A 25,426-nucleotide genomic window follows, 5' to 3' on the forward strand; every position below is an offset into this window, starting at 1 on the left:
TTATTGGTCTGGTGTCGTCAGTCGTGCCTGGATAGCAAGAATGAGCTATGCGTTGTGCATTTCATGTATATATTTTAATCTTTTTTTTTTTTACAGTCTGGAAGCTTGTACAGTTTTTTTCCCTCATTAAATAAATTTTTTTCTCTGTGAAATATTTACATGTTTAGCTTGAAAGGGAATAGTTTTGAGCTAATTCACTCTCGTGTTTGTACGGTACATATGAAGCTGCAGCTAGTTTAGCGTAGCTTAGCATTAAGCTAGCCTCACCCCGTCTGAAGGTAACAATCTGCCTGCCAGCACCTTTTAAACTCACTCATTAATATTCGTAGTGTAGTTTAATCCAAAGACGGAAAAAGCCTCACCGACTTTGAAAACGTGAAAAATCTGTGCAAAAGTGAAGTAAACTTGAAATCACCCTTCAAGCCACAGCTGGATATATTTTTTTGCACCAATTAAAAAAAACTAGATATAAGATGTGTTAGTGAGCTTCAGAGACGGAGCCAGTTGAGCTTCTTTTCCTTAATTCATGCTTAGCTTTATGCTAAGCTAGGCTAACGAGCGGCTTCATACGTCGTGCACAAACAAGAGTGGTATCGATCTGCTCACGTAATTCACAGAAGAAGAAGAAGGAAAAAAGCCCCCAGAATAATCACTCCTCAAACCTTTAATTAACCGTTTCCCTGCCGCGCTGCGTAGCATGTCACTGGATCAGCGTTTGAACCGAGATCCAAGACGGCAGAATAAACACTCTTTGAGAGAACTGTTTACCTCCGCTGCTCCACCCGTCACAAGCCGCCTGTTAGATCACCGTCACACGTCATTCAGTGTCTCCGTCCGTTCCTCTATTACGTGCAAGATCGAGGTTATAATGACTGCTGGGCACCGGGAACGAAACCCGCCAGGAGACCGGCCTCCGGTCCTGACCGGTCCTGACCGATCCTCTGGTCCTGACCGATCCTCCGGTCCTGACCTAACCTCTGGTCCTGACCTACCCTCCAGGCCTGACCGATCCTCCCGTCCAACACCGTTTTCACCACTCTGATCTGAACTCATCAAATTGTTTCCCGCCAAATTATTCTCGATCTAAATTAAAACCCTTGTCAGGACGATGATGATGTCATGGATTTGCATTGCATCAACATAGTCGACCCAAACTACAGCCTACTAAATATCATGTCTTTAATCAGACATTCATTGAAATTCGGGCACACAGAGATCGGGAGGAGGTGGTCTGCTGCCCGGCAGAAAGAGAAAGGCTGCAACAAACGCTGCACCAGAAAACACAAAACAGGAAAGAGGATCCGTCTCTGAAATATTGATGAGACGACGGCCTTTTCTGCTGCGAGAGAGGAGTTCATTTTAAAAAAACGTCTCCTGTACCGAGTTTGTGCTTCTGTGTGTTTTGTAAGAAATCTGCCGCCTCTGAAGAGTTTCATGTTGAACAAAGCCAACGACAGCTCTTCTTCTTCTTCCCCCAGAATCTGAGCGCTGCTGCTGCAGCTCCGTTTACACCGACGCAACGATCTTTTCACTGTATTCTGATCAAAGACGAGACTGTAAAAATGTGTAAATGTGTGTGAATGCTACGACTGCGGCGTCCACTGTGATACACTGAAGTTCGGTAAATCGTATTTAAAAAAAAAAAGAAACAAACATGCTTCTTCTTTTCTGTCTGATCTGCAATGTTGAGGGAAACATTTTCTTTTTGTTTCTTTTTATCATAGTGCTGTCATTTCTTAACTGTAGTGCCTGTTCATCTGCAGACGCAAAAAAATAAAATATGTCATCAGAAAACTCTGAGGCACATAAGGCTCTGTAATGTAGAACTTTGATTCAGGGTTTAAAGGTAAAATGAATGACATGGAAGTGAAAATGTGATGAGTCTGTTTGATGTGGAGGATGATCATGTGACAAAGAAAGAAACAGAAAGTACAACTTGGAGCTGGCCTGAAGCTGAGACAAGGATCTGAGGAGGAGCGGGAGGGATATATGCAGTATATATTTATACTCTGGAGGTGATGAGCTGATAGCTGACAGGTGAGCAGGTGAACAGGTAGACTGGGGGCCCAGGTTGGAGGCAGGACAGGAAGAGACACACACAGGGACAAAGTGGGGACATACTGGAAACACAAGGGACGTCATGCAGAAAAATGAAATGTGATATTAGTGAATTGTAGGATGAAATATAAATGTTATTTTAGTATGTAGTTTCATTCCACCACCATGCATCTCACACCCTTTGTTAACAAAGAAACACTGGTATCAATAACAAAACAGAAATATATCAAAATGGGAGCAGTTTCTTTCCCCCCCCCCCCCATTCTTGCAGAAAAACATCCAGGGTCTCTGGTGGCAGAAGTACTCAGATCCACAACATAAAAAACATATAAAACACTTTTTACTGTACTTTACTTTTATTATGCTAAACGTCTCCTTTTCAACATGAATACACAAATCAATCAAACCGAAACAAAACTATTTAATTTTAAAACAGCTAAATAATCATTCAAGATGTCTTTAAAAAAACTCAGTATTAAAATAAACGATGCTACAGCTTTCAAACTCCATGCATCCTCTCAGTTTGTTTTTTTAATTTTAAATACATTTGGAGTATTTTACAGTGACAGTCTGAGCTTCCTCACCCTTTTCATTCAGTCTGAGAAAGACTTAAAAAACGAAAGTTAAGTCTGGCTTTTAACTTTAAACCTGATGCCTGAGTCTGCCACTAGAGGGCAGTAGTAAACACAAACTTTAATGATATATGCTGCTTGTTTGTGATGTCATAACTGAACTAAAGCAGATTTCAAGGTTTTATTTTCCTGAGGGCTTGTTTTCTATCAGAGACCTGAGATGACTTATAGAGACATCGAAACATTTCAACTGTTGCTGTTTGTTCATCTGAGAACATTTTGTGGTCAGAAGGTGCTTTTATTTATGTTTTTCATCATTGGCAACTGGCCAATCAGATCCTGGATCTCTTGGCAGAAGTTCTAGCTACGATAGTTTTAATACTTTTCTATTTGTTTGTTTTTGACCTTCTGTAACACCACGTGTGTGTGTGTGTGTGTGTGTGTGTGTGTGTGTGTGTGTGTGTGTGTGTGTGTGTGTGTGTGTGTGTGTGTGTGTGTGTGTGTGTGTGCGTGTGTGCGTGTGTGTGTGTGTGTGTGTGTGTGTGTGTGTGTGTGTGTAATGTCTCTGGGAATGAAAGTGCAAGAGTTTCTTTCAAGACTTATTTTACCACAAGAAGTTGCTAAACTACAATTAAAAAAACAATTATGCAGAAAACATTGAGTCAGCGTGACTCAGAATGAAATCATTTCCTCAGATTCAATTAAATTACATGGACGCAAACTTCTACACAAACTTATTCAAGTTTAAGATATTAAGTTACGGGGCAACTTTTACATAAACACAATGTGTTTATTCCAGCGTGATTCACTTGTAGTAAATAAATAAATTAAAAACCGCACATGCGTTTCTCAGAGCTCCTGTTTCATGTCGGTGAAGTGACGTTTCCTCACTTGTTTTTTGGGGGTTTACTTGATTTGTTTACATTGAGTTTTGACTTTATATATCTAAGTTATATTTACTTAAAATAGTGTTTAATCTCAATGAGGGTCACTTTTGTGTGTGTTAAAAGTTAAAAAAACGCCTGTACAATGATACACACTGTTTTGTTTTCAGACACAATCCTCTGTTTGATCCTGTTTAAATGCATCACTGTTGACCAGATGATTTACATTATGTGTCCCAATTATACCCAGGTGAAATTAATTCATGCATCATTTGTTTTGGTGCTATAAAAGACAAGACATTTGCAAATTATTCCGACTTCATGGAATAATTTGGAAGAACCCTGCTCATTTCAACGCAGGTATGAGGTGCAGCAGAAAACTGGGAAGTTGAATAATGCTGGAAACATTTTTATGATATTTGTATCTTTCCGTCCCGACGGAGGGAGTTTGATGAGCGCTGGCATCGCCTCATCTTTGGGTGGATGTTGAATTAAAATGATTGTTGTTGCTGCTAGCAGCTGTAAAAGTGGGCGGGTCAGGATGAGTAACAAAGTCCACCCATCCCATCCCGTCGTTCTCTCAGCTCTGGCATCACATGGTTACAAACATCACACACACACACACACACACACACACACACACACACACACACACACACACACACACACACACACACACATTTATGGGGATAAGTACACCTTCCACACTCTTCCCTGCGCGATTAAACCGCTCATTATCGCTCACGGCTTTTCTTGGCAGATGTGCAGCTTCTGGCTCACCTCACAGAAACGAGCAATTATGACGAATTTTAAAAACCCGTTGGACGAAAGACGAAACAGTTGAGTGAGAAGAGACAATGTCAACAAAAGAGCTGAATCAGAGAAAAATAAAAGGTAATTATATATTGATTGCTGAGCCTCCCAATAACAGTTACAGGTGTCTCAGTGTTGGTGAGTTAGAGCCGCGACACAGGTGCATGTTCCAGATGTTGATAATGATCACTGTTGTCAGAAATAAGCAGCCGCAAAGCTTTGAATTAAATCATTAAATAAATACTGTTTGTGAACGGATCCGAACAAAGCACATCACTGTGAACAAAATGTTATTTCATCCTGATTCTTCTCAAAACTCAAATTCAAGGTAAACGTTATTTCATTCCAGCAGTTTAAAAAAAAATGTCACCCCAATTAGATTTTCATTAAATAACGTTACTTTTAATCAGGTCTTTGTTCATCAATCAAGACAAACAGTGCCGAGCCGTTTTTATTCAATTAGCTGTTATTTCTGTTTGAATTAGCAGATGGCTAATTATTAAAAAAACTGGCTCTGCACGTTTGTGATGAAAAGTGACGTGATAATAAAACTCTCTCAGGGGAAATCGGATTTTAAAAAAAGGCCCATTTTGAATTGAAAATTTAATTTGAAAAGTTTGAAATGTTTTGCACGTTCAACATCTTAGCGTTTAACTTTAGTTAATTAGCACAAAATAAGTTGCAGTAGGTCATAAACCAAAGTATTAGGCAAAATTATATTTTTGACGCAGTTGATACATTAAGAGATCATCAAAGTGATTACAATTCATCCTCTGGGGACCATGAATGCCTGAACCATAGACTGTAAATAAGGCGACCGTGAACTTAAATTAAATTAATTAAACCAGACGCCGTGCTATCCACCTGTCAATCACATGGTCCCGCCCCCTAAAGCATCCCCCTCTTTAATTGTCTGTTTTGGTAAATGAACATCATGCTGGATTGAAGAAGACTTGAAACTAGAGATTGAGACCATAAACTCATGTTTACAATGTTTACTGAGATAATACATCAAGAGAGAAGTAGGACCATTTTCTCATAGACTTCTATACAACCAGAGAGGAGTCGCCCCCTGGTGGCCAGCAGAGAGAAGTAGGACCATTTTCTCATAGACTTCTATACAACCAGAGAGGAGTCGCCCCCTGGTGGCCAGCAGAGAGAAGTAGGACCATTTTCTCATAGACTTCTATACAACCAGAGAGGAGTCGCCCCCTGGTGGCCAGCAGAGAGAAGTAGGACCATTTTCTCATAGACTTCTATACAACCAGAGAGGAGTCGCCCCCTGGTGGCCAGCAGAGAGAAGTAGGACCATTTTCTCATAGACTTCTATACAACCAGAGAGGAGTCGCCCCCTGGTGGCCAGCAGAGAGAATGCAAGTTAAAGGCATTTCAGCTTGGCTTCACTTCTCAGACGCCGGAATGATCATCCAATCAAGATATTTCAGTTTGTACCAGTTTGTATTTGTTTACATGATTATTTATTTCATATCTCTGTATTAAACACTTTGGGTTCTCCATAATAAAACACCCACAAGATGAAAACGTAATATACAGCAATCATACAAAAGCGATACAAACAAGTATACGGCATAAAAATATAAAGCATGGGCAAAGAGACAATATTTACTCCATATAGCTGAAGTTACACTTCTTTAAAAAAACAATCACATGACACATTCGAGATGCGTTGGTTTTCATTCTCCGACTGCCTGACTGACTGCGTTTATATAACGCAGCCGCGACCAAACCCAGAAGAGAAGCAAACCACGATTAGAAAAACTGGCTCTAAGTTAAACAGAGAGTCGTAGGTCAAGGAGAGCGAAACGAGGAAAAGACAAAAGCAAACGAGGCTGTGGGGCGTTTGCCCGAAGCGTTGTGCGTAAGAGCAATCAAGCTCTTAATTAACTGTTTGATGCGAAGGAGCAAAGAGGATCATTGAGAATCACATTATGGAACAAATAAACAGGCAGAGCATGCAATGGAGAAGGCAGTTTCTGTTTTTTTTAATTCAATTTGTGGTTTTCATTTTGCAGCAGGAGAAAAAAGCCTCGACAGCCACATCGCTTTGTACGGAAGCCCTAAAGGGTCATGCATACATTTTATGTCCTCCATTTTCCCATGATAACGAGATAATACCTCCATTTTCCCGTTATAATTAGAACATTTTTCTCTGTTTTTCCGTGATAACGAGATCATTTTCCTCTGTTTACTCGTGATAACGAGATAACTTTCCTCTGTTTACTCGTGATAACGAGATAACTTTCCTCTGTTTACTCGTGATAACGAGATAACTTTCCTCTGTTTTCCCGTGATAACGAGATAACTTTCCTCTGTTTTCCCGTGATAACGAGATAATTTTGATCCGTTTTCTCGTGATAACGAGATAAAACAGGAAAATTATCTCGTTATCACAGGAAAATGGAGGAAATAAAATTGGTCTCTTCCTCTCAGCCGTCAGCGTTAGCAGTGGAAGTGTGTATCACCACTTCACCTCGGTGCATGGCGGTACCTTCTAGACTCAGTTTGTTAGGTTTCCATCTTCCTCTTCCTCGTCTTCCTCCCACTATATACTCATACTGGGTGCACAAACTGGTAGACCAGTCTCTGGGACACGTCCGGCTTGCGGATGATGCCCTTCTTGTAGTACTGCCGTATGGAGCGGCTCAGCTTGTCATAGTTCATAGCGGGCCGGTTCTTCCTGAGTCCCCACAGCCGGGCCACGTGAGCCGAGTCCTCGATTTTAAAAATGCCTGGCGGGGACAAGAGGACGAGATATTGACGTTTGGACAACAAAGGGTGTTTGCATTTTAATATGCAGCCGCAGAATTAGTGGTCTATCTATCTATCTATCTATCTATCTATCTATCTATCTATCTATCTATCTATCTATCTATCTATCTATCTATCTATCTATCTATCTATCTATCTATCTATCTATCTATCTATCCATTCATCCATCTATCCATCCATCCATCCATCCATCCATCCATCCATCCATCCATCCATCCATGTCTTTAAAAAAATTACAAACAAAAAGCAAAAAACAATGACAATTTTTCTTGTTTTCTCTCCTGATTTTAGTGTTTTTAAATTTAAAATGATGTGAAGGTGTTAAACTTAAAATATAAATAACAATTATGTGCATGTGAGAGTTTTAAAATGAAGCACTGAAAAACTGGAATCAGTGGAAGAGAAAGGATGTGAAGTGCAGGAGATCAAAGATAGTTATAGTGTAGATTTAATTTTTAACGTTTCAGATCAAGTTTAAGCTCTGAGAGCAAACGACGCAAAAGTACAATATATCACTAAATATTAGTTCATAGTCACATTCTTGTCTCTTTCATTCCAACATGTATCTTACAAGTGAAATAAAGCGATAGAAGTCCTCGGATATTGTTATTGTTATTATTGTTATAATTATGCAAATGAAGCTACCTTTCTCTTTGTTGAGCCAGCGGATGCAGCGTCCGTAGTTGTGAGGTTTGAGCAGCAGTTCTCGGAGGAACTGCCACAGATGGATCGGCTGACCGGAACAAGAGGAGTCCGCCTCGGACCAGAGATCCTCACCGCCTGGAAGACAGACACACACACACACACACACACACACACACAAAGAAGAAGAAGAAGAAAAGTCTTTGATTTGCATGAAAGCCAAAATCTGAATTCTGAGCGGATGTTAAGATGTATTTGTAATTCATGACAGTTTAATATGGTGTGTTTTGTTTTATACAAAGATCTACTGGACAGTAAAGCTGAATCTGAATATTGTCTTTTAACAGCAAACCTACCGGTGGTTTTAGTGTCTCCGACTGAACACCGCTCCTTCATCCAGGCAGCTGGAGAGGAGAGAGACCAAATAAAAAGGTTTACTTTCAATTCATTCATTCATTCATGCACATATGTGATACTCTTATACTGTCTTAGGCCTGAAAAGCTTTTAATAAAAGGTGCTGTTCTTATTCTGTTTTGATTTTTGTTTTACTCTGTAACAATGAAAAGTGTATTATTATAATTATTACTGTTTATTGTACAGATTCTGTTCTCCTCCAGCTCATACTGAACATAAACACACTAAATATGCAAATGCAGTGTTGCCCATAAAGTTGTAATATTTTGTTTTCAGACAAAATCCTCTGTTTATTCCTATTTAAATGCATCAGTAATCACTGTTGAAATAGACAAATAAAAGACATTTGCACATTATTCCAACTTTATGGGCGACCCTTTATAAAGAAGTTCAGACACTCGTCACGGGAGCTTCTAATAAATGTCACACACACCTGACTTCCATATGTCCAGGTGTGCGTGCAGCGTGTCTCCACACTGTGGCGAGCGCTGGCGAAACTCCTCCTCGCTCATGGCGCTCAGGTCCTTCCCTGTCAGCTCCTGGAAGGCCTTCCCCGCGTGGGGCAACCTGTACAGGTGTTCAGTCCACAGCAGCCACTTCTGGACGTTCCCCGTGTTCCACTCCACCGGGTCTACAGACGGGACTTTTACTTTAGTCTTTGAATTCAGACACAACTAGAGGTGTAACGATTCATTCGATGCATCGATGAATCGATTGTCAGTCCTATAGATTCATCTAAATCGATCTGCTAAAATAAATAAATACAATGAATCGTTTTGGCTTCACCAATAATCGATATAAATGCGTTTAATCGTATGAATTCTTAATTATGATTAATGTTTTAATACGTTTAAGACACTCTCTCCCCTGCCAGCATGTAGCCCATTGAAAAATGTAAAAAATGACTGAGCATTACATTTTTGTGTTCAGCATAAAATATTATGCAGGACTACTTTTTTATAGAATAAATATGTTATTTTTTCACCTTTCAGAAGAATACAGATAGTCTCACTGGCATTATTGCATGTTTATTTCATGGATATAGAATTTTGGTTACAAGTTACAGAATAGAAAAAACCCATTGTCCTTGAATGGAATCGCTGTGAAGCCAAAGATTAGCACCCCGACACACAACACATCAACCTAAAGAGTAACCACACGTTTCCTGCCAGTAAAATCATAATCAGCGGATCAGAAGCCAACTTTATGACAGCAGAGACGCCTTACGATACATAATGCTTCCCTTCTGTTTGCTTTTGTGCTGAGCAGGCGGAGGCCTCGCCCATACGACTGTGTACACTGTTTACTGGCAGCGGAGCGACAGAAACCTCACTGTCACAATCCAGCACGACTCACGCAAAAGGTCAGGATTAAACAGATCCTGGAGCAGGCAAACACGGCCGTGCGTCAGAAAGGATATGATTGAGGAGATCTGTCATCTGGGCCTCGGCTGTCCACACAACACATCTGTTGGTGTTTGAGGGCACGATCCAGTAGCTTAAGTTGAATCAATATCCCGTAACTTACTAATAACGGGCGCTTTTCTTTATTATTTTTGAAAAATTGCCTGCCGGTTACGTGGCTTAGTGCCGTTTAAACCCCCCCATGACCGTGACAGAGTGCAGGTGTGGTGGAAGGCAGGCCTACCTGGGGTGATGTTGAGCAGTTTGCAGGCCGTTTCGATGTCCTTCAGCACCTCTCCCACCACCATGCTCTGCACCTGCTCCAGGGAGCGCTCCTCCTCCTGGCCCTCCAGGCCCGGGGAGAGGCCCTGCTCCTGGCTGTCGATGACGGGGCACTGCTCCGGCTCCTCCTGGGGCTCCATGCGGGTCATGGGCACGCCGTGCACCGGGGAGGCCTCGGACACTTTCACCAGCCAGGTGGCGTCGTCGGTGAGCAGCATGTCGAAGCAGGACAGGTAGAGGCCACTGGGCTTGGTCTCCTCCAGGTCCCAGGGTTCTGCAGGACCCCTGTTCCGGTCCAGGATGGCGAGGGAGTCCTCCGTCATCCCGACCCGGGATCCGTAGACGGGGCCATCCGATAGACTTCCCACAGGATTTGACATAACTGGAACCTGGAAGACACAGGAAGAGCCACATTAGAGAGATTTCTAACACTTCTTTAAATAATGTCCATTCAGGTGTGAAATCTGAAAGAATCATCAAACATCAGCACTTCCAAAGATGAGAAAACATGTAAAGGAAGGGGAATCATTTAAAACGTTAAAACAAGCAGATTAAAAAGTAAAAAAACAACCACTACCTTCTCAAACTGTCCTTCTTCCGGCTGCTAAACCAGCGATTGTGTTGGTGATAAACTCCATGGGAGCAGCTGAAGGAGGCGAGAGAACCTCCTGCTAAAGTGTTTGGAGCAGAACTGAGGTTCTATAAGAACCCTCCAGCCTCATGGGAGATGCCCTGCACACACAGTGCTGACAGGCGTGGGGCAAAATGGATTTGACTGAGTCTCTTATTTGTGGGTCATTGGTCCAGAATGGATTGGGGGGGTGGGGGGGGGGGGTCGTATTGAGACCTGAAGCGAGCTTTCGGCTTTCAAGGTTGCCGTCCCTGCGGCCGTCTGTCTCCACTGTCAGCTGGAGTTTTTTTAATCAAGTTAGATAATGTGGAGGAGAGCGTGTGTGAAGACTGCCCTGGTGTTTTTATGGAGACGTCCACCTGATAGCTGCTTTAACAGACGATGATTTTAACAAATCATTTATGGACGTCAGCTGCAGCGCAAGTGTTGTAATCTCAGGGTGAGCTCGCATATAGCGGCCATAATGTGCACACAGCTGGCACACGGGAAACACACACACACACACACACACACCGGGTTATCACTGTAAAGGAAGTGTGCTTCCACAGAGCACATGTTGCCAGGAGAGCTGCGACTTTATTTGTCGTGACACAAAAGAAATTAAGAGTCTCGTAAAATTTGACTAAATGACAGACTACGCCCATCACGCAAGCGTTACTGACGGAGGAGTTTAAAGGTAGGTGAAGCATGGAGACGGGAAAGGGCTATCTATCTATCTATCTATCTATCTATCTATCTATCTATCTATCTATCTATCTATCTATCTATCTATCTATCTATCTATCTATCTATCTATCTATCTATCTATCTATCCATCCATCCATCCATCCATCCATCCATCCATCCATCCATCCATCCATCCATCCATCTATCTATCTATCTATCTATCTATCTATCTATCTATCTATCTATCTATCTATCTATCTATCTATCTATCTATCTATCTATCTATCCATCCATCCATCCATCCATCTACCTTCAGAAAGTTTCTTCTGCAAAAAGAATCACAATTTTGCACATTTTGCACCTGGAATAATTCGATTTTTTATTTGCATTTGAAGAGCCTCTTCGGTTTTTTTTTTTTTTGTATGATTTCAGCACAAACAATGTGTATATGTGTTATATGTGTTATATGTGTTATATGTGTATGTATGTGTGTGTGTGTGTGTGTGTGTGTGCCGTGTTACTACAGGTGGAAAATAAAAAGTTTGCTACAACCTGGCATAATGGATATTTTCTTGTTTAATGCCTTACTGTGCATTGTCCCTGTCTTGAAATAAATAAAAAATAACTTCCAGTTAAATGAAGTTATCTTCCCCACCCATAAAAAAAAAAAAAAGGATTACCCTCCCAGACTTTGGTCCTTGACCCCCCACTGTAAAACCTCCTCCCCCGGTCTTCCTTTTATCTCCCAATTTCTCGTAAACTATAACCCCCACACTCCCTTTCACTCCATCAGGAGTCAGATTAAAAGCTGCCGGTGTCCTGGGCCCCCGGCCCCTGGCCCCCAGCCCCTCCGTCAGCCACTGTGCTCTGTAACAGCTTGCGCTAAGCCCATTAGCAAAGCAAATTTAGCCATATTACCTTCTTCCAAAAGGAAGAGGGAGCCCAAGAGAAAGACACAAACACACCCCCCCTGCAGAGAAGGCTTACGGCCCTGACTGATCTCTAAATGAGTTTGGTCAAGACGCTGATATTCATTTCAGGAGCTTTAGAGCTCGCTCCATTTACTCAGCAGAGTCGGCCAACGGGGAGGACGTCCACCCTGGGAACCTTTTCTTCCACATGCTTGGTCTCATTGAACAGGAAGAGACTACTTCAGGTTTGTATCGATGCCTTGCATTTCATATGATTGGAGTCGTGTCGTCAGAATTAAGTTGTTTAACTGACCAAAGAGTACGACGGCGTTTTAGGGCCGCTGTAGAAAACAAACGGAGCCAAGAAGGGGGGCAATATTCAGAGGATAAAAGTGGCAAATTTGCCACTTTATAAACACATATAGCTGATATAAACAAGTTGTTGGTTCCACGAACACCAGATGTTTGCTGTTGCTATGACAACAAGTGAGAGCTACAAGCAACTTGTTTATATCGGTTATACATGTAATTTTTCGAGCCCGAGAGCGGAAAAAAAAGTCGCAAATTTGCCACTTTTTTAAAATCATAAAGAATCTTGCCCTCTTCTCTCGGCTCCGCTTTCTTTTGGCATGTATTCACGATATAAACAAGTTGCTTGGCTCCACGAACACCTGATGTTTGCCGTTGCTATGACAACAAGCTACCACTAGCATGTTAGCCCAACCACCCCGATCAATAAACACCCATAAGATGACAGTTTGTCCTCATATGAATAAAAGCAACAATAAGCATCAACATCATCACCCTAAGGACCTTAACGAGGTGATGTCACACGTTGATGATTCATTACAAACATGTACATTCATGGGAAGTTAGCTAGCATAGATGCTAGCTGTTAGCATCAGAATAAACTTGCAAAATTTGCCAAATTTTTTCTCGCAATAATCTCTCTCGGCTGTTTTTTTTCCTACAGTGACACTTATACGCCGTCGTAAAAGATAAAAAATGAATCAATAAATAAAAAGAGGAAAAGTCCCATCAGAGCTCCAAATAAAGAATAATGTGTTTTGACCAGACAAGGATCCAACTGGGATCAAAACATCGTCCATTTAAAGTGTGCCATAGCCTTTCACCTATATGTCACAGGGTTAAACAACTGTTTAAATCGAGCTGAAGAGTTTGCGATGCCTAAGACATCGTCTTGAAGTGAAAGTGTTTAAAAGCTTTCAATGAACCACGTTGGCCCATTCATCACTGTTGCTGAAGCCGTTTGTGACAGAAGACAGCTGAAGTGTTGTGATTAAAGTTAAATGAAAGTTAAATTAAATGAATAGTGATTTAAAGCCAGCAAAAGTAGACCCCTTTCAAAAAGTCTGTTTAAACCTGAACGATTCAATCTGACAACAACAAAAAAGGTCATGTGTGAGATTTGAGATCATCTACTTAATAACAACCAAAATGTTTATTAGCTGCTCGGCCTCGTCGCTTAAAAAGGAAAAAAGAAAAAAGAAAGGTCTCTGTTGTTTGAGGCTGGAGTTTAAGGAGTGTGTACACCCAGGCGTGACTGTTTGCTAGGAGAGCATTAAAAGGGAGAGTTTTTTTTTTTCTCCCCTTGTTATTGTTTCTCATGGGAAACTTGGATCAACCAAGGAAGTCATTGTTCCCCAAGAACAAGGGAGAGAGTCTGTTGCAATACGATTGTTCGAGGGCCGGAGGAAATGGTTTGCCTTAAAGCCTTTTTTTTTATGGCAGCAGCGACATGTGCAGGTGTTCACATTATAAATGAAGGTGTAACACAAATAGACCATTTAAAAGGTTGTTGCCTACTTTCCTGAATTGCAAATAAAGGCTGACATTGCTATATTTCTAATTAGAATCTATTAAACTCTTCTTTTTTTTAAGCTCTTGCAGGGTTGTATTAACTGCCGATGGGCGATGTTGGTGCACATCCTGATTCACTTCTTCTGTTCACTTCAGGTGCGCTGGCGTCCGGCCAGTAACAGGTAACACTGATCCCTCAAGTTTTTACCTGCTGGCACAGATTACATTTTGGACGGAGGCCTGCGTTCACAGTTAGTGATGCAGATGATAAAAAAGTCTGAGATCGGACCTGGAGATTTGGAGGCGCGTTGCACGGACGGATGGTGAAAACAAACCCGGCACCTGTCTGTCTTTTTTTTTTTTTTTTGCAGAGATGGAGAAGATAGAGGCAATAATGGAGGCCTCAAGGCCTCGGGCGTGTGCTCCGCACAGCTGGAATTAATGCGCTGATTGGATCAGAGGAGGATCAGACGGAGCAAGGTGTTAGCCTAGCAACTAAAGTAACGTTTTGACAGGTGTCACACAAGTGTGAAATGATGATTAAAAGCCGGTTGCACAGCCAACAGTATATGACTGGCCTCATGAGATAGTAGTGCACAATGGTGCAAGGCAATTTGGACATTTTCAAACCTTTTTAAAAAGAAGAGAGGCTGTAAAAAATAAAATGTCCAAGTTAAATGATGATTTAAAAGTCTACTTTTAAAGAGACGAATGACATCAGATCCATGTGGACCAATAAACATTCCTCCAATTAAACAAACAAACTTTGGAAATTTGGAAATTTGAGCTAAATCTGGAGGGTCACCTCCCCCTGCGTACATTTCCGTCTGCAAACATTTCTGTAATTTTCCGAAATTGAAGAGCTGATGTTCACACCTACTCTGCGTCACGATTTTCTTTAATCTCGATATTTAAACAATATCACATGTTGTTAAAACTAGTTCTAAGTAACATAAATACACACCGTGGGATTCTTTAACAGTATTTCCACTTCCAGATACGAGGTACAAACAGTATGAAAAGTTGGACGGAGCTGCAATCTTTATGTTTTTAAGTTCAGCTTGTTTGTCTTTAAAACAATAAAACATAAAGTGAATCCATCATAGAGTAATGATTCAGATCTGGATGAGAGGTGGAAAAGACTCCAGTTCTGTTATTTCCATTTGTCATTTACTCTTATTACAATCTCGTTTTAGAGGAGCAGCCGTTTTTTATCATTTCTAATTTAAAATCCAAATTAAACCAATTTTTTTGTTTGTTTTTTGTTGAATTTATCAGCTTATCGTTGTGGTTTTTGGGCATCAAACCGCCAACAAGGTTCCCAGACACATTTAGTTTTTTTGTTATCTTCGGTGTGAAAGCTGATTATTAAACACACATAAACAGCGAAAGCAGGGAACCGTGATAGAGACAGAGCAAACACCGAAATTATTAGGTAAATTAATAATCTGTCTTGAGTTGAGTTTGATTGGAAACATTTTTTCCACATTGTGAGCAGAAAAAAACTTTTTCAAACTCTTTCCTGTCAGTAAATCAGATTATTTATACTATAAAAGTATATACAGAATATGTATTTTGTTGGTTGATAATGACGTGTAAGTATTGTTCATCCTAGCTGTCCTCTGATGATCACGGCTGTGTGAGTGTCTTCTTACCGAGGCAGAGATGCTCTGGCAGCCGGAGGCAGCGGCTTGGCTGGATGATGAGAGATGCAGCTCTGCTTCTGTTTATGGATGAAGGACCAACTTCCAGCTCAGACGGGACGCCCCGGGGTGCCACCCGAAGGAAAGAGGTGCAGCGTGCACCCTTGAAGTGTTCCAACCCCTCCCCCTCCCCCCACCCAACTCCACCAGCCAGTTTTTGCAGAGCCCCCCACCTCCTCCCCCCTCCAAGCTTTGAAGGGCCTCGGACCCTCCCAGGCTCTTTGGTGGAATTACACTTAAAGTGGAAGTCACAGCCTAAAGCACAACTGCACACTGGAGTCGCAGTGGAAGCACCTGCTGGGGGTGTGTGCCGAGTCAGGAGGGCAGGCGACTGGGCAAGAGAGAGCAAAGGAATTCCAGCTCCATTGACTGCAATTTATATTTATAGGGCAGCCCTGTTTACTTTGTGTGTGTGTGTGTGTGTGTGTGTGTGTGTGTGTGTGTGTGTGTGTGTGTGTGTGTGGGTGGGTGTGTGTGTGCGTGTGTGTGTGTGTGCGTGTGTGAAGTGAACATGTGTCTTGCAGATTAAACTCTCCTCAAACAAACACTACTCGTTAAACTCAGTACTTATGACAGACAATTCAAAAGGGAAAACACTAAAGGATATATTTAGATGATATATGTTGTCAGTCCAGGTCCAGGTTTCACAGTCCAGAGAGGCTCAGCTGCACCTGCTGTAAATGACAAATATATGGTTCAGACAATATTTTAAAAAATAAATAAATACATTTAAAAAAAAAAAGTCCCTGTGATATTAGAATTTGATCAGAAAAGTGTCTCCAAACTTAAATATGAACTCATTATGTGGTTAAAAGCCCTCTGGATAAAGGTCTGTCTTAAAACCAATATGGCACAATTAAAGTGGATAACTCTTTGAATGTACACATGTGAGTGTAGGGTATTGTACTTATCCTTTGAGTCAAAGTAGCAGGACCACCATGTAACACAAAGTAAAAGTGGTGGATTCAGAATCCCACAGGTGTTTTCATTTAATCTCCCTTCATTTAAAAACCAACATTTGTGATTCTTAACTATCTCACTTTAATTAAATTTCAGCAGGATGATCCACATGGAAGCAGCGCTGCTTTGCTCCCGATCAGCAGATGACTAATCAGCCACAAAAAGTGCTGTGTGGGTGTGGGTGTGCCAGGCTTTTAATAATATACCTGATTGAGGTGGAGATAATTTTAACTGCTTCGTGCTGCATAAAGTTCAGTACTTCTTTAATATATATTGAATATATAATAGCATCTTAAGGTCATCGGTATGTCGTAGGTACATTGTGTATTTAAAAGTTTTACAGTAAAAAAAAAGGTACAAACTCCCATTTTACATGTAAAGTATAAAATTAATTTATTCAAGTCTTTGCGTCAAAATTGAACGTATGTTAATGTGTGTAGCTACTTTCCACCACTTGGAAAGCGATGTTATTTATTTTTGGGCCAAGAAAATACTCACCAGCTGTTGACTTAAATTGTAGCTAAGCAGACAGTTTGATCCTTAGTGGAGTTGAATCAGACTCTGAATTAATGTCCAACACAATGAAAGACAACCAAAGTCCGTAGAAAACTGCTTTAACCACGGCAGCTACGTCCAAGTGTTAGCTCCAAAAACACATTTGTTTTCCCATAAAAGTATTAAATGTACACTAGCTTTGGCCTCTAGCTGATCACGGTTAACTCTTTCACGTCACTATTATTGCTCACATCAATTACAACACAACAGGACTTGCTATTTTCACTTTCTTTGGTCAGTTTAACACTTGTTATCAACATCCAAGGCTAGCGTTAGCTACGCTGTGGCTACGGTTGCTAGCTTAGCTAGTTGTTTAAAGTAGTAATTTTCTTACATTTATCACACAAACACAAGACTTACTATAGCCTATAGTTATTGCTATCATTGGACCGTAGCCTATCTGTTTGCAAACAATATATATTATCAGTGTAAACTTGACAAATGTTAAGATTGATAGAAAAGATTAGCGTTAGCTACGCTGTGGCTACGGTTGCTAGCTTAGCTGCTACATGCAGCTAGTTGTTTAAAGTAGTAATTTTTCTTACATTTACCACACAAAAACAAGACTTATTATAGCCTATTGTTCTTGCTATCGCTGGACTGTATCTGTTTGTAAAAAAATATATTATCAATGTCAACTTGACAAATGTTAAGATTGAGTGATAAGGTTAGTGTTAGCAATGCTGTGGCTATGGGTGCTAGCTCACTGTTGGCTAGTTGATATTGTGTAATAGCGTTAAGTAAAAAGAGTTGACTTAGGTCTGAAATTAAGCTTTACTCTAAAACGTGTTGAGTATTAATCAATGATTAAAGTGAACACAAATACTATGTACTTATACACAGAAATAACTATTTCATGTTTTTGCTGAATCTAGATGATATTCTGCTTGTTAATATGACATTAGGCCTTATTGAGAAAACATTATTAACAACAGCTTCTCACTAGCAGGGCGTTTAAGCACAGTGTTCTTCAGCAGATGGAGTTTACTCAGGTTTTAATAAACTGTAGATGCTGACAGTCATTTATCATACCAGTTATTGTCCGTGCAGTAATTCATAAAAGCATGTTTGATTGTGTTTGCTGAAGAGGTTCTAATCAAAAAAGGATTATACATTTCAGCTTTGTCATCGTACTTCATCTCAGTCTATGACATTTAGGCAATATTATAAAGTGGCAGAGCACCACTCGAGATAATGGGATGATTCGGTTGTCATGATCAACAATTACACAAAAAAACAAACACATATTGTAATCTTTATGACCTTTACCACAATTCTTTTGAATATTGACTTTTAACCGGATGAAAAAACTGTCATCAAATAGTTGATTATTTGCCTTTAACTGCATGTGTCTTTGCCACAAATGTAAAAAACCTGTCTGTGTATTTCTGTTTGTCGTCTGCAAAGTGATGCATTGTCCTGAAACACAGTTTCTTTCAGAGGAGCCCGCCTGCGTAAGTCGACCGTGTTTGAACAACGAGGCTCCGTCAAAAGCGGAGAAAGAACAGGTGTTTGTGAAAAGGATTTCAAAGAAAAGCTTGTTATTAGCAAAACTGCGGTAACCCACAACAATAAAAGTACTTTACGACTGCCGTATATCTAATCTCCCGCCTTCTAATCTCGCTTTTAATTCACCACCTAAGCTGCTAAATGGGCCAGTCCTTCTGATAGCAACCCACTACATCCTAAAGTTTCCTTTTTCTTTTTCGGCTCCGGGAACAATATTTTCTATTCTTTCAGCTATAGCTGTGGGTTTGATACGGTACTGGTCTGAATGGTCTGAATGGACTAATTGTGCGATACAGGGAGAGGGTGTGCACAAACTGCGTCAAGGCCTCTCAGCAGGGCCGAGTGTTTGGAGACACACCAAATCAAACTGAAAGACAACCTCCTTTCATTGGATGCTTAAACATAAAATGTGTCTGTTTGTGCACATAAATGCCTATGTGCGTTTCATTTGAAGCAATGAGCAAACTTGTTTGAGAAGCGTGCTTACACAAAAGTTTGTAATTCACAATGCGTTGCACACTTTAATTGCCTTTGTAATTAAAAACTGACAGCGCCGGAATAATTGTAATACTCGTATAAACACAAATAATTACAGATTTCTGAGGAAGAAAAGAAGCGGCTGTTTGCTTTTGGCTTTGCCCACATCCAGGCCAATTCACAGGAAATTTGCATGGCAGTTGTCTTCAACTGTGTTTGACCTTTGCAGGATAACAGTCGCATGGCTCAAAGACAACGAGAGCACAGGAGCAACGGACCGGTTGTCATATGGGAAGCCACTGTGATCTTGAAATGAAAAACGCTTTGGCAGGCGTCCCGACACCAGGAGGACGGGAACTGCTTCCAGCAACGTTATATCGCCTCCATTCACTCGGGTGTGTTGAGTGATCGAGTGCCACATTGTCCGAATATAAGCATGAAGTGAGTGATCACTTCTGATCTTTGCTTATGAAAGTTATTCAAACTGTTTTTTTTCCCGGGGGGGATTGTCACTGTATTGCAATGATTAATGACATCGGTTGATTTCTTCCAACATGAATTTTGGCAGGTTTCCCAAATGAAAGCGCCTTTACTTGCATCAGCACGTTGTAGTGTGTCCAATGAAAACAATGCAGACAAGAGCGGTGATTGAAAAACCCAAACAACCAGCTGAAAGATGCAAAGAAACAATAATTATTTATCGGTTCATCATTTTCATACAATAGTCATGTGATACACTGTAAATCAAAATAGCTGCTTTAGTGAAGAAAAGCAAAGAAAAAATAAAGAATTAGCCTAAAAACATATATCATCCTTCATGAACTATTGACAAAAGTCTTGAGTATTTTGTTTGGCTTCTATAACAAATGTTCTATTCAGTCTCATGTTTCAGTGTAACTTGAGAAATGCAAATCGACCATCTAAATTCTCGGAACCCTTCCCGTTCTACCATTCTTAAGTGACATATCTGTGACGTTTATCGTTCCGGATGCATCTTGGCCCGTCACCATCAGGCAAAACAAACAACAAAATTCAAACTGAAGCAGGAGTTAACTGGAAGTGTCCCGCTGTTGGACGCAGGAATAGACACGTCCACAGAAAACAAACACTCCTATTGTGTTGTCGCGCAGCCAATCACGATGGAGAACCACGACGCTTCTTCTGATCGACGAGCTTCTGAAACAATTATTCAAAGTATAAAGATTCAATTAAGAAATTAAGTCATTTCTCTGTCTGACAGAGAAAACTCAGAACTTCACAGTGATAGCTATTGTTTATTTCTTGTATAGTTCATTGTTTGTTGTAGTTTGTATGTATTTATACACTGTATGTATCTTGTTTTTATATTTGTGTTATAGTTGTACAGAGTGTTTTTTGCTGACTCACTGCTGCTGTGTCAAAATAATTTCCCAGTCAGGGATTAATAAAGTAATTCTATTCTATTCTATTATTCTAAACCCACAGCAACCAACGTGCAGCAGCTGTATTCACCAACACTGGAGGAGGAGGAGGAGGAGGAGGCACACTTCCTGCCTCGGGGTAACAAGGGGACACATATTAAGGTTTGTAACTGTCTCTGCAGGTGAATCAAGCCCACGTAGTCGGCAGCTCGTACAATTTAAACCCTTCTGCAGCGCATAAGTGGAGATCATTTTGTTCCTAAATTGGAAGGAAAACCGGAAAAACGAGGCGTTCACACCGTCACGCCGTTTTGGCAATCGTTCAGGTCTTTGATGTGGTTTTCTGATCCAATCTAAAGGAACACGACTCTCCAAACGTATACAATGCATGTCAGTAAATGCATCACACCCAACTGTTACCTACAGAAGAGCAGCACAGAGCACCTTCCTCTTGTCCTCAGTCTACTTTAGGAAATGTCTTGATTATTGAAAGTCCAAATTTGCAGCAGAACATAGATGAAATCTCCAAATGTATAAATGTGGTTTCAGGATTATTGTAAACAGCATTTTGAATTATCGTAGATTTATTTAAATATAAGAAGCCGGCAGGTGCATATTAACATATTTAACATGTTGCATTTTGCACGAGGACTTCTGCAGAGAGACATAAAGGTGAGATAGATAGAGTCGTATGCATAAACTCTTATTTTCACTCTGCTTTTGGCTCTGTTTTGGTCTCCACCAACTCCCGATAGATGAATATCTGGCTCTTTAGCAGCTAAATGTTCTCCAGACGGTCACTAACTGTGTCTGTCTGCTGTTTGGTGCCCGACATGAAGTATCCAGTTGTTTTATCGGGGCATTTTCATAATAAAACTGCTTCCGACAGCTTGAAACGTCACTAAAGCTGCCTGTCGGATATTTAAAGAACAATGAGCAAAAAGAAGATGAAACACAAGATGAGAAACAGCAAAATAAGAAGAAAACGGTAAAGGGCCGGGTCACCATCACAATCTTCTATTTCGTATTAGATACATTGTTCAAGGTGGATCTGCATTCAACAGCTCTTGTGAATATTTACCTTTGGAGACGGAATTTGCCACAATCTCATGATATAAGACATATGTTGCCTGGCTATATATTGCTTCTTAGGATATAAAATTGTAAAAAACTTGGACCAGTTCCAACATTAAATTCAATGTTAATGATTCAAGATAACTCGGAAAAGGGGGTCGAGTTTTTATCCCCCACACATCTACTTTTGATGCCACTTTTTTGCAATTTTTTCGCTTGTAACGCTAACCTTTAACTGCTAGAAAATGATCTTCCACCGTTTCTCGATTCTCTGTGCCAGATTGTCTTCACAAAAGATTTGGCACACGTTGGTCGTGGTTTACGATGCCCGCAGCGCTCCCCACCCAGACAAACAACATCTGCAGTCTAATCGCGATGACTAACCCCTCACTCTAACCCTTCCGAGGCGACCAGATGGCGTACGAAGACGCTCGGCTGCTTCCTGTCCCCTGACGCCTGAACGCACCTCTTGACCCCGCCGGACTCACCGTACAGTTTAATATCACTGCTGCGTAGGCACACATGTATTTGGCCAGTGGTGTTTGTCGTGCATCGCCGGGGGCAACCGAGTACGTGGAGGTGAGTTTGAGTTTTAAAAGATAAGAATCGGGGGAAGAGATTTTTAAATTAAACATTTTATTCGTTTTTTGCCTCAAGCATTTTTTCCCGGCATCTCACAGCTACCAGTTCTTTTCCGTGATGCTGAATATTAGGAATAATCACAGATTGATTCAAAACACTTGTTCTCTGCAAATTAAACCAAAATAAAGGCACTACAGTGCTTCCCCACATCAGCGATGACAAACAAAGGTCCTGCGAGTTCGATTTCCAGCGACACCTGCGTTTCATTCCTTCACTTCGCACTCGATGCCTCGAGCTGAAAGGTCTGTTTGTCTTGACAGAAATGATGGGCAGTTATCCATTATTAAGCACACAGACCTATTGACTCAAGTTGCCGAGAGATCACAGATATGATAGGAGCTCTGCAGAATCCATGCCGATGCAAAAGTCAATATTTGGCCTTGGTTGCCCTCGTCACACACAGGCCCCATTCAAACACTTGCCTCTGTGCTCTCCACCTGCACATCACACACACAGAGATACAGTATTACTGCATGCACCCTTCGATTCATCACATATGACCACAAATGAAGACGGTGAATTGAAGTGTTAACTAAGGAACTGACCCGAAATATCAACAAATGAATATTTGTGCAAATCCACAACAAATTGTTCTTTACAGGATATGCACATACTCATGCACGTTCAGCTGTGCATTCTTTCTGGAAATCTGTGGGTGTAGAGCGAGTCACGGATATACTGACATTAAAATACAGAGTCATTAAAATGTGGTCGTGGTTACTTCAAACACTTCTGTCACGATGACAGATCTAACACGCTTTGTTTAGACGTCATTCAGAGAAGTTTGAATAAATACATTTAAATAAATAAATAAGTTGAATCGAGATGCTGACTCTACGACGGTGTATTAGGGCCGCTGTAGGAAAAACAAACAAAAACGAGCTAAATTGTGGCAAATTTGCGAGTTTATTCCGATGCTAACAAGCAGCATCTATGCTAGCTGACTTCCCATGAATGTACATGTATGTTTGTAATGAATCATCCCAACGTGTGACAACGCCTCGTTAAGGTCCTTAGGGTGATGATGTCGATGCTTATTGTTGCTTTTATTCATATGAGGACAAACTGTCATCTTATGGGTGTTTATTGATCGGGACGGTTGGGCTAACATGCTAGTGGTAGCTTTCACTTGTTGTCATAGCAACGGCAAACAACCGGTGTTAGCGGAGCCAAGCAACTTGTTTATGTCGTGAATACATGCCAAAAGAAAGCAGAGCCGAGAGAAGAGGGCAAGATTCTTTATGATATAAAAAAGTGGCAAATTTGCGACTTTTTTTCTTGGAGTATTGCCCCCCTCTCTCTCGGCTCGGAAAATTACATGTATAGCCGATATAAACAAGTTGCTTGGTTCTGTTAACACTGGATGTTTGCCGGTGATATGACAAGAAGTGATAGCTTCCCTACATTCATGGGAAGTTAGCTAGCATAAATGCCAGTTGTTAGCATCGTAATAAACTCGCAAATTTGCCACTTTCTTCTCTGAATTTTATCCCCCTCTCTCGGCTCCATTGTTTTCCCTACAGTGGCCCTGATAGCCGTCGTACGATTCTGTCTTTACGTCTCATCGTCCCAACACTTTACTGAATATTATTACCATCCATTCGGAAAGTTGTTTTTTTACATCTTAAATGATGTGGTTTAATGGTTTTATGGTTTAGCTGATTTCTCACCAGAGCAGCACGATGATGATGAAACCCCGACATGGCACTATTTCAAAACCACATGGATGACTTCCTGAATTACTTCCTCAAAATGCTTGTTTATTTAACTTTTTCTAAATAAAGTGGGTGTAGATTTGATCTTGGTGCTTTAACGCCACACAGTGTGTCCCACATCCTCTAAATGTAAGAATCTTTATAAGTCAACAAAATGTGTTTTGATGTTTTTTTGCAGCATTTTTAACCCTGTAAGACCCAGATATAGAAAAACCTAGAAAAAAAGTTATTTTACCTTTCAGATGTTGTTGTAGGAGGCCTTTGATGCAGAAATTAAAGAGTTAAAAAAAAATGTTTATGTATGATTTTAGAGAATAATAATAATAAATAATAATATTGCAAAAATTGGGCTTAGATGGGAGCAGAATTCCTGTATTTGTGCTCACGTTGTCTGAACAACAATTCAGAACAACTAAGGGTTCATTTGCAAGGTTGATTGCTTACTACACTAAAAGATATTTTACTTACTTGAATCTGATGAATCCAGTCCAATGAAACAGAGAGATGTTGTTGAGAGGTTGTGTGAGTTTGTGGCCATAAAGCGGGACTTATAAACAAATGTATGATCCAATAGCATTGTGAGACTGAACAATAGAACCCAATGACTATGTATATGTGGTAAAAAACAAAATAAAATATACTAGATTGTTTTTTAGGATAGCTAAAGGTAACGTTGTAATTTTACAACAAGGGGTGTTACAGGGTTAAATACAGAAACTGACTATCAAGGCTGCAGGGCTGATCAGACCATAATCAGCATAACAACCTGGAGGCCTTTTCAACATTCATTTTTTCATGTTTTACTAATAACCCAAACAGAGAGTGACTAAGTACATTACATTTAAATAATTAAATGTAATCAAAACTCTTGTATTTTGCAGGTTTTAAAGGTTAAAATACAAAACACAAGAAAAACACAAGCAGCAGCTTCACATGAGACAATAAAACCACAGCCTTGTTAGCAGTTCTGCTGTACTTCAAGCTAAATGCTAACACTAGCATGCTAACATGCTATGGTTTGCTATGCTAACCAGCTTAGTTTAATTAGCTGATTAGCACTAATCGACTAAAGTACAGCTGAGGATGATGGGAATGTCACTCGCTTTGTAGATCAACTTGATAAACTGGCTTTAATATCTGTGTTAAATGTAATGGATATCCATTCAATCCATTCAGTTTTTAAAGTATGAAGGTCATATTGGCACTCGAGGAAAAGTCAAAGTCATTAGGATACATCATCTGGTGACCATGAATACTGTACCAATCTACCCAGTGGATGTTGAGATATTTGGAAATGAATAAAAACGTCTACATATCGGGGCGACACGAGTAAAAGTCATGGGGATTCTGCCTTTGGGCCACATGAATATCTGTGCTCATTTTTAGATTTATGTGGAACAGGATGGACTGAAACTGCTGACATGCAGGTAACACGGCTGAGAAAGGAAAATAAAGGAAAATTAATAAGCAAATATTCGGAGAGAAGACAGAAGGACAACTTAG

The 25,426-nt window shown here is 40.5% G+C and overlaps 1 protein-coding gene across 1 annotated transcript; it reads right to left on the reverse strand.

Annotated features, from left to right (window-relative positions):
* Window positions 1-5,787: 5,787 nt before the first annotated feature.
* spdef (SAM pointed domain containing ets transcription factor) lies at window positions 5,788-15,700 on the reverse strand. The gene is made up of 6 exons (XM_084033733.1): window positions 15,544-15,700; window positions 9,822-10,248; window positions 8,608-8,805; window positions 8,116-8,163; window positions 7,763-7,897; window positions 5,788-7,077 (listed from the first exon to the last, which is right to left on the reverse strand). The coding sequence occupies exons 2-6, from the start codon at window positions 10,237-10,239 to the stop codon at window positions 6,899-6,901; spliced, it is 978 nt and encodes a 325-aa protein (XP_083889859.1). The 5' UTR covers window positions 10,240-10,248; window positions 15,544-15,700; the 3' UTR covers window positions 5,788-6,898.
* Window positions 15,701-25,426: the final 9,726 nt, after the last annotated feature.

Source organism: Eutrigla gurnardus, assembly GCF_963514095.1.
Source record: "Eutrigla gurnardus genome assembly, chromosome: 2".
NCBI lineage: Eukaryota > Metazoa > Chordata > Actinopteri > Perciformes > Triglidae > Eutrigla > Eutrigla gurnardus.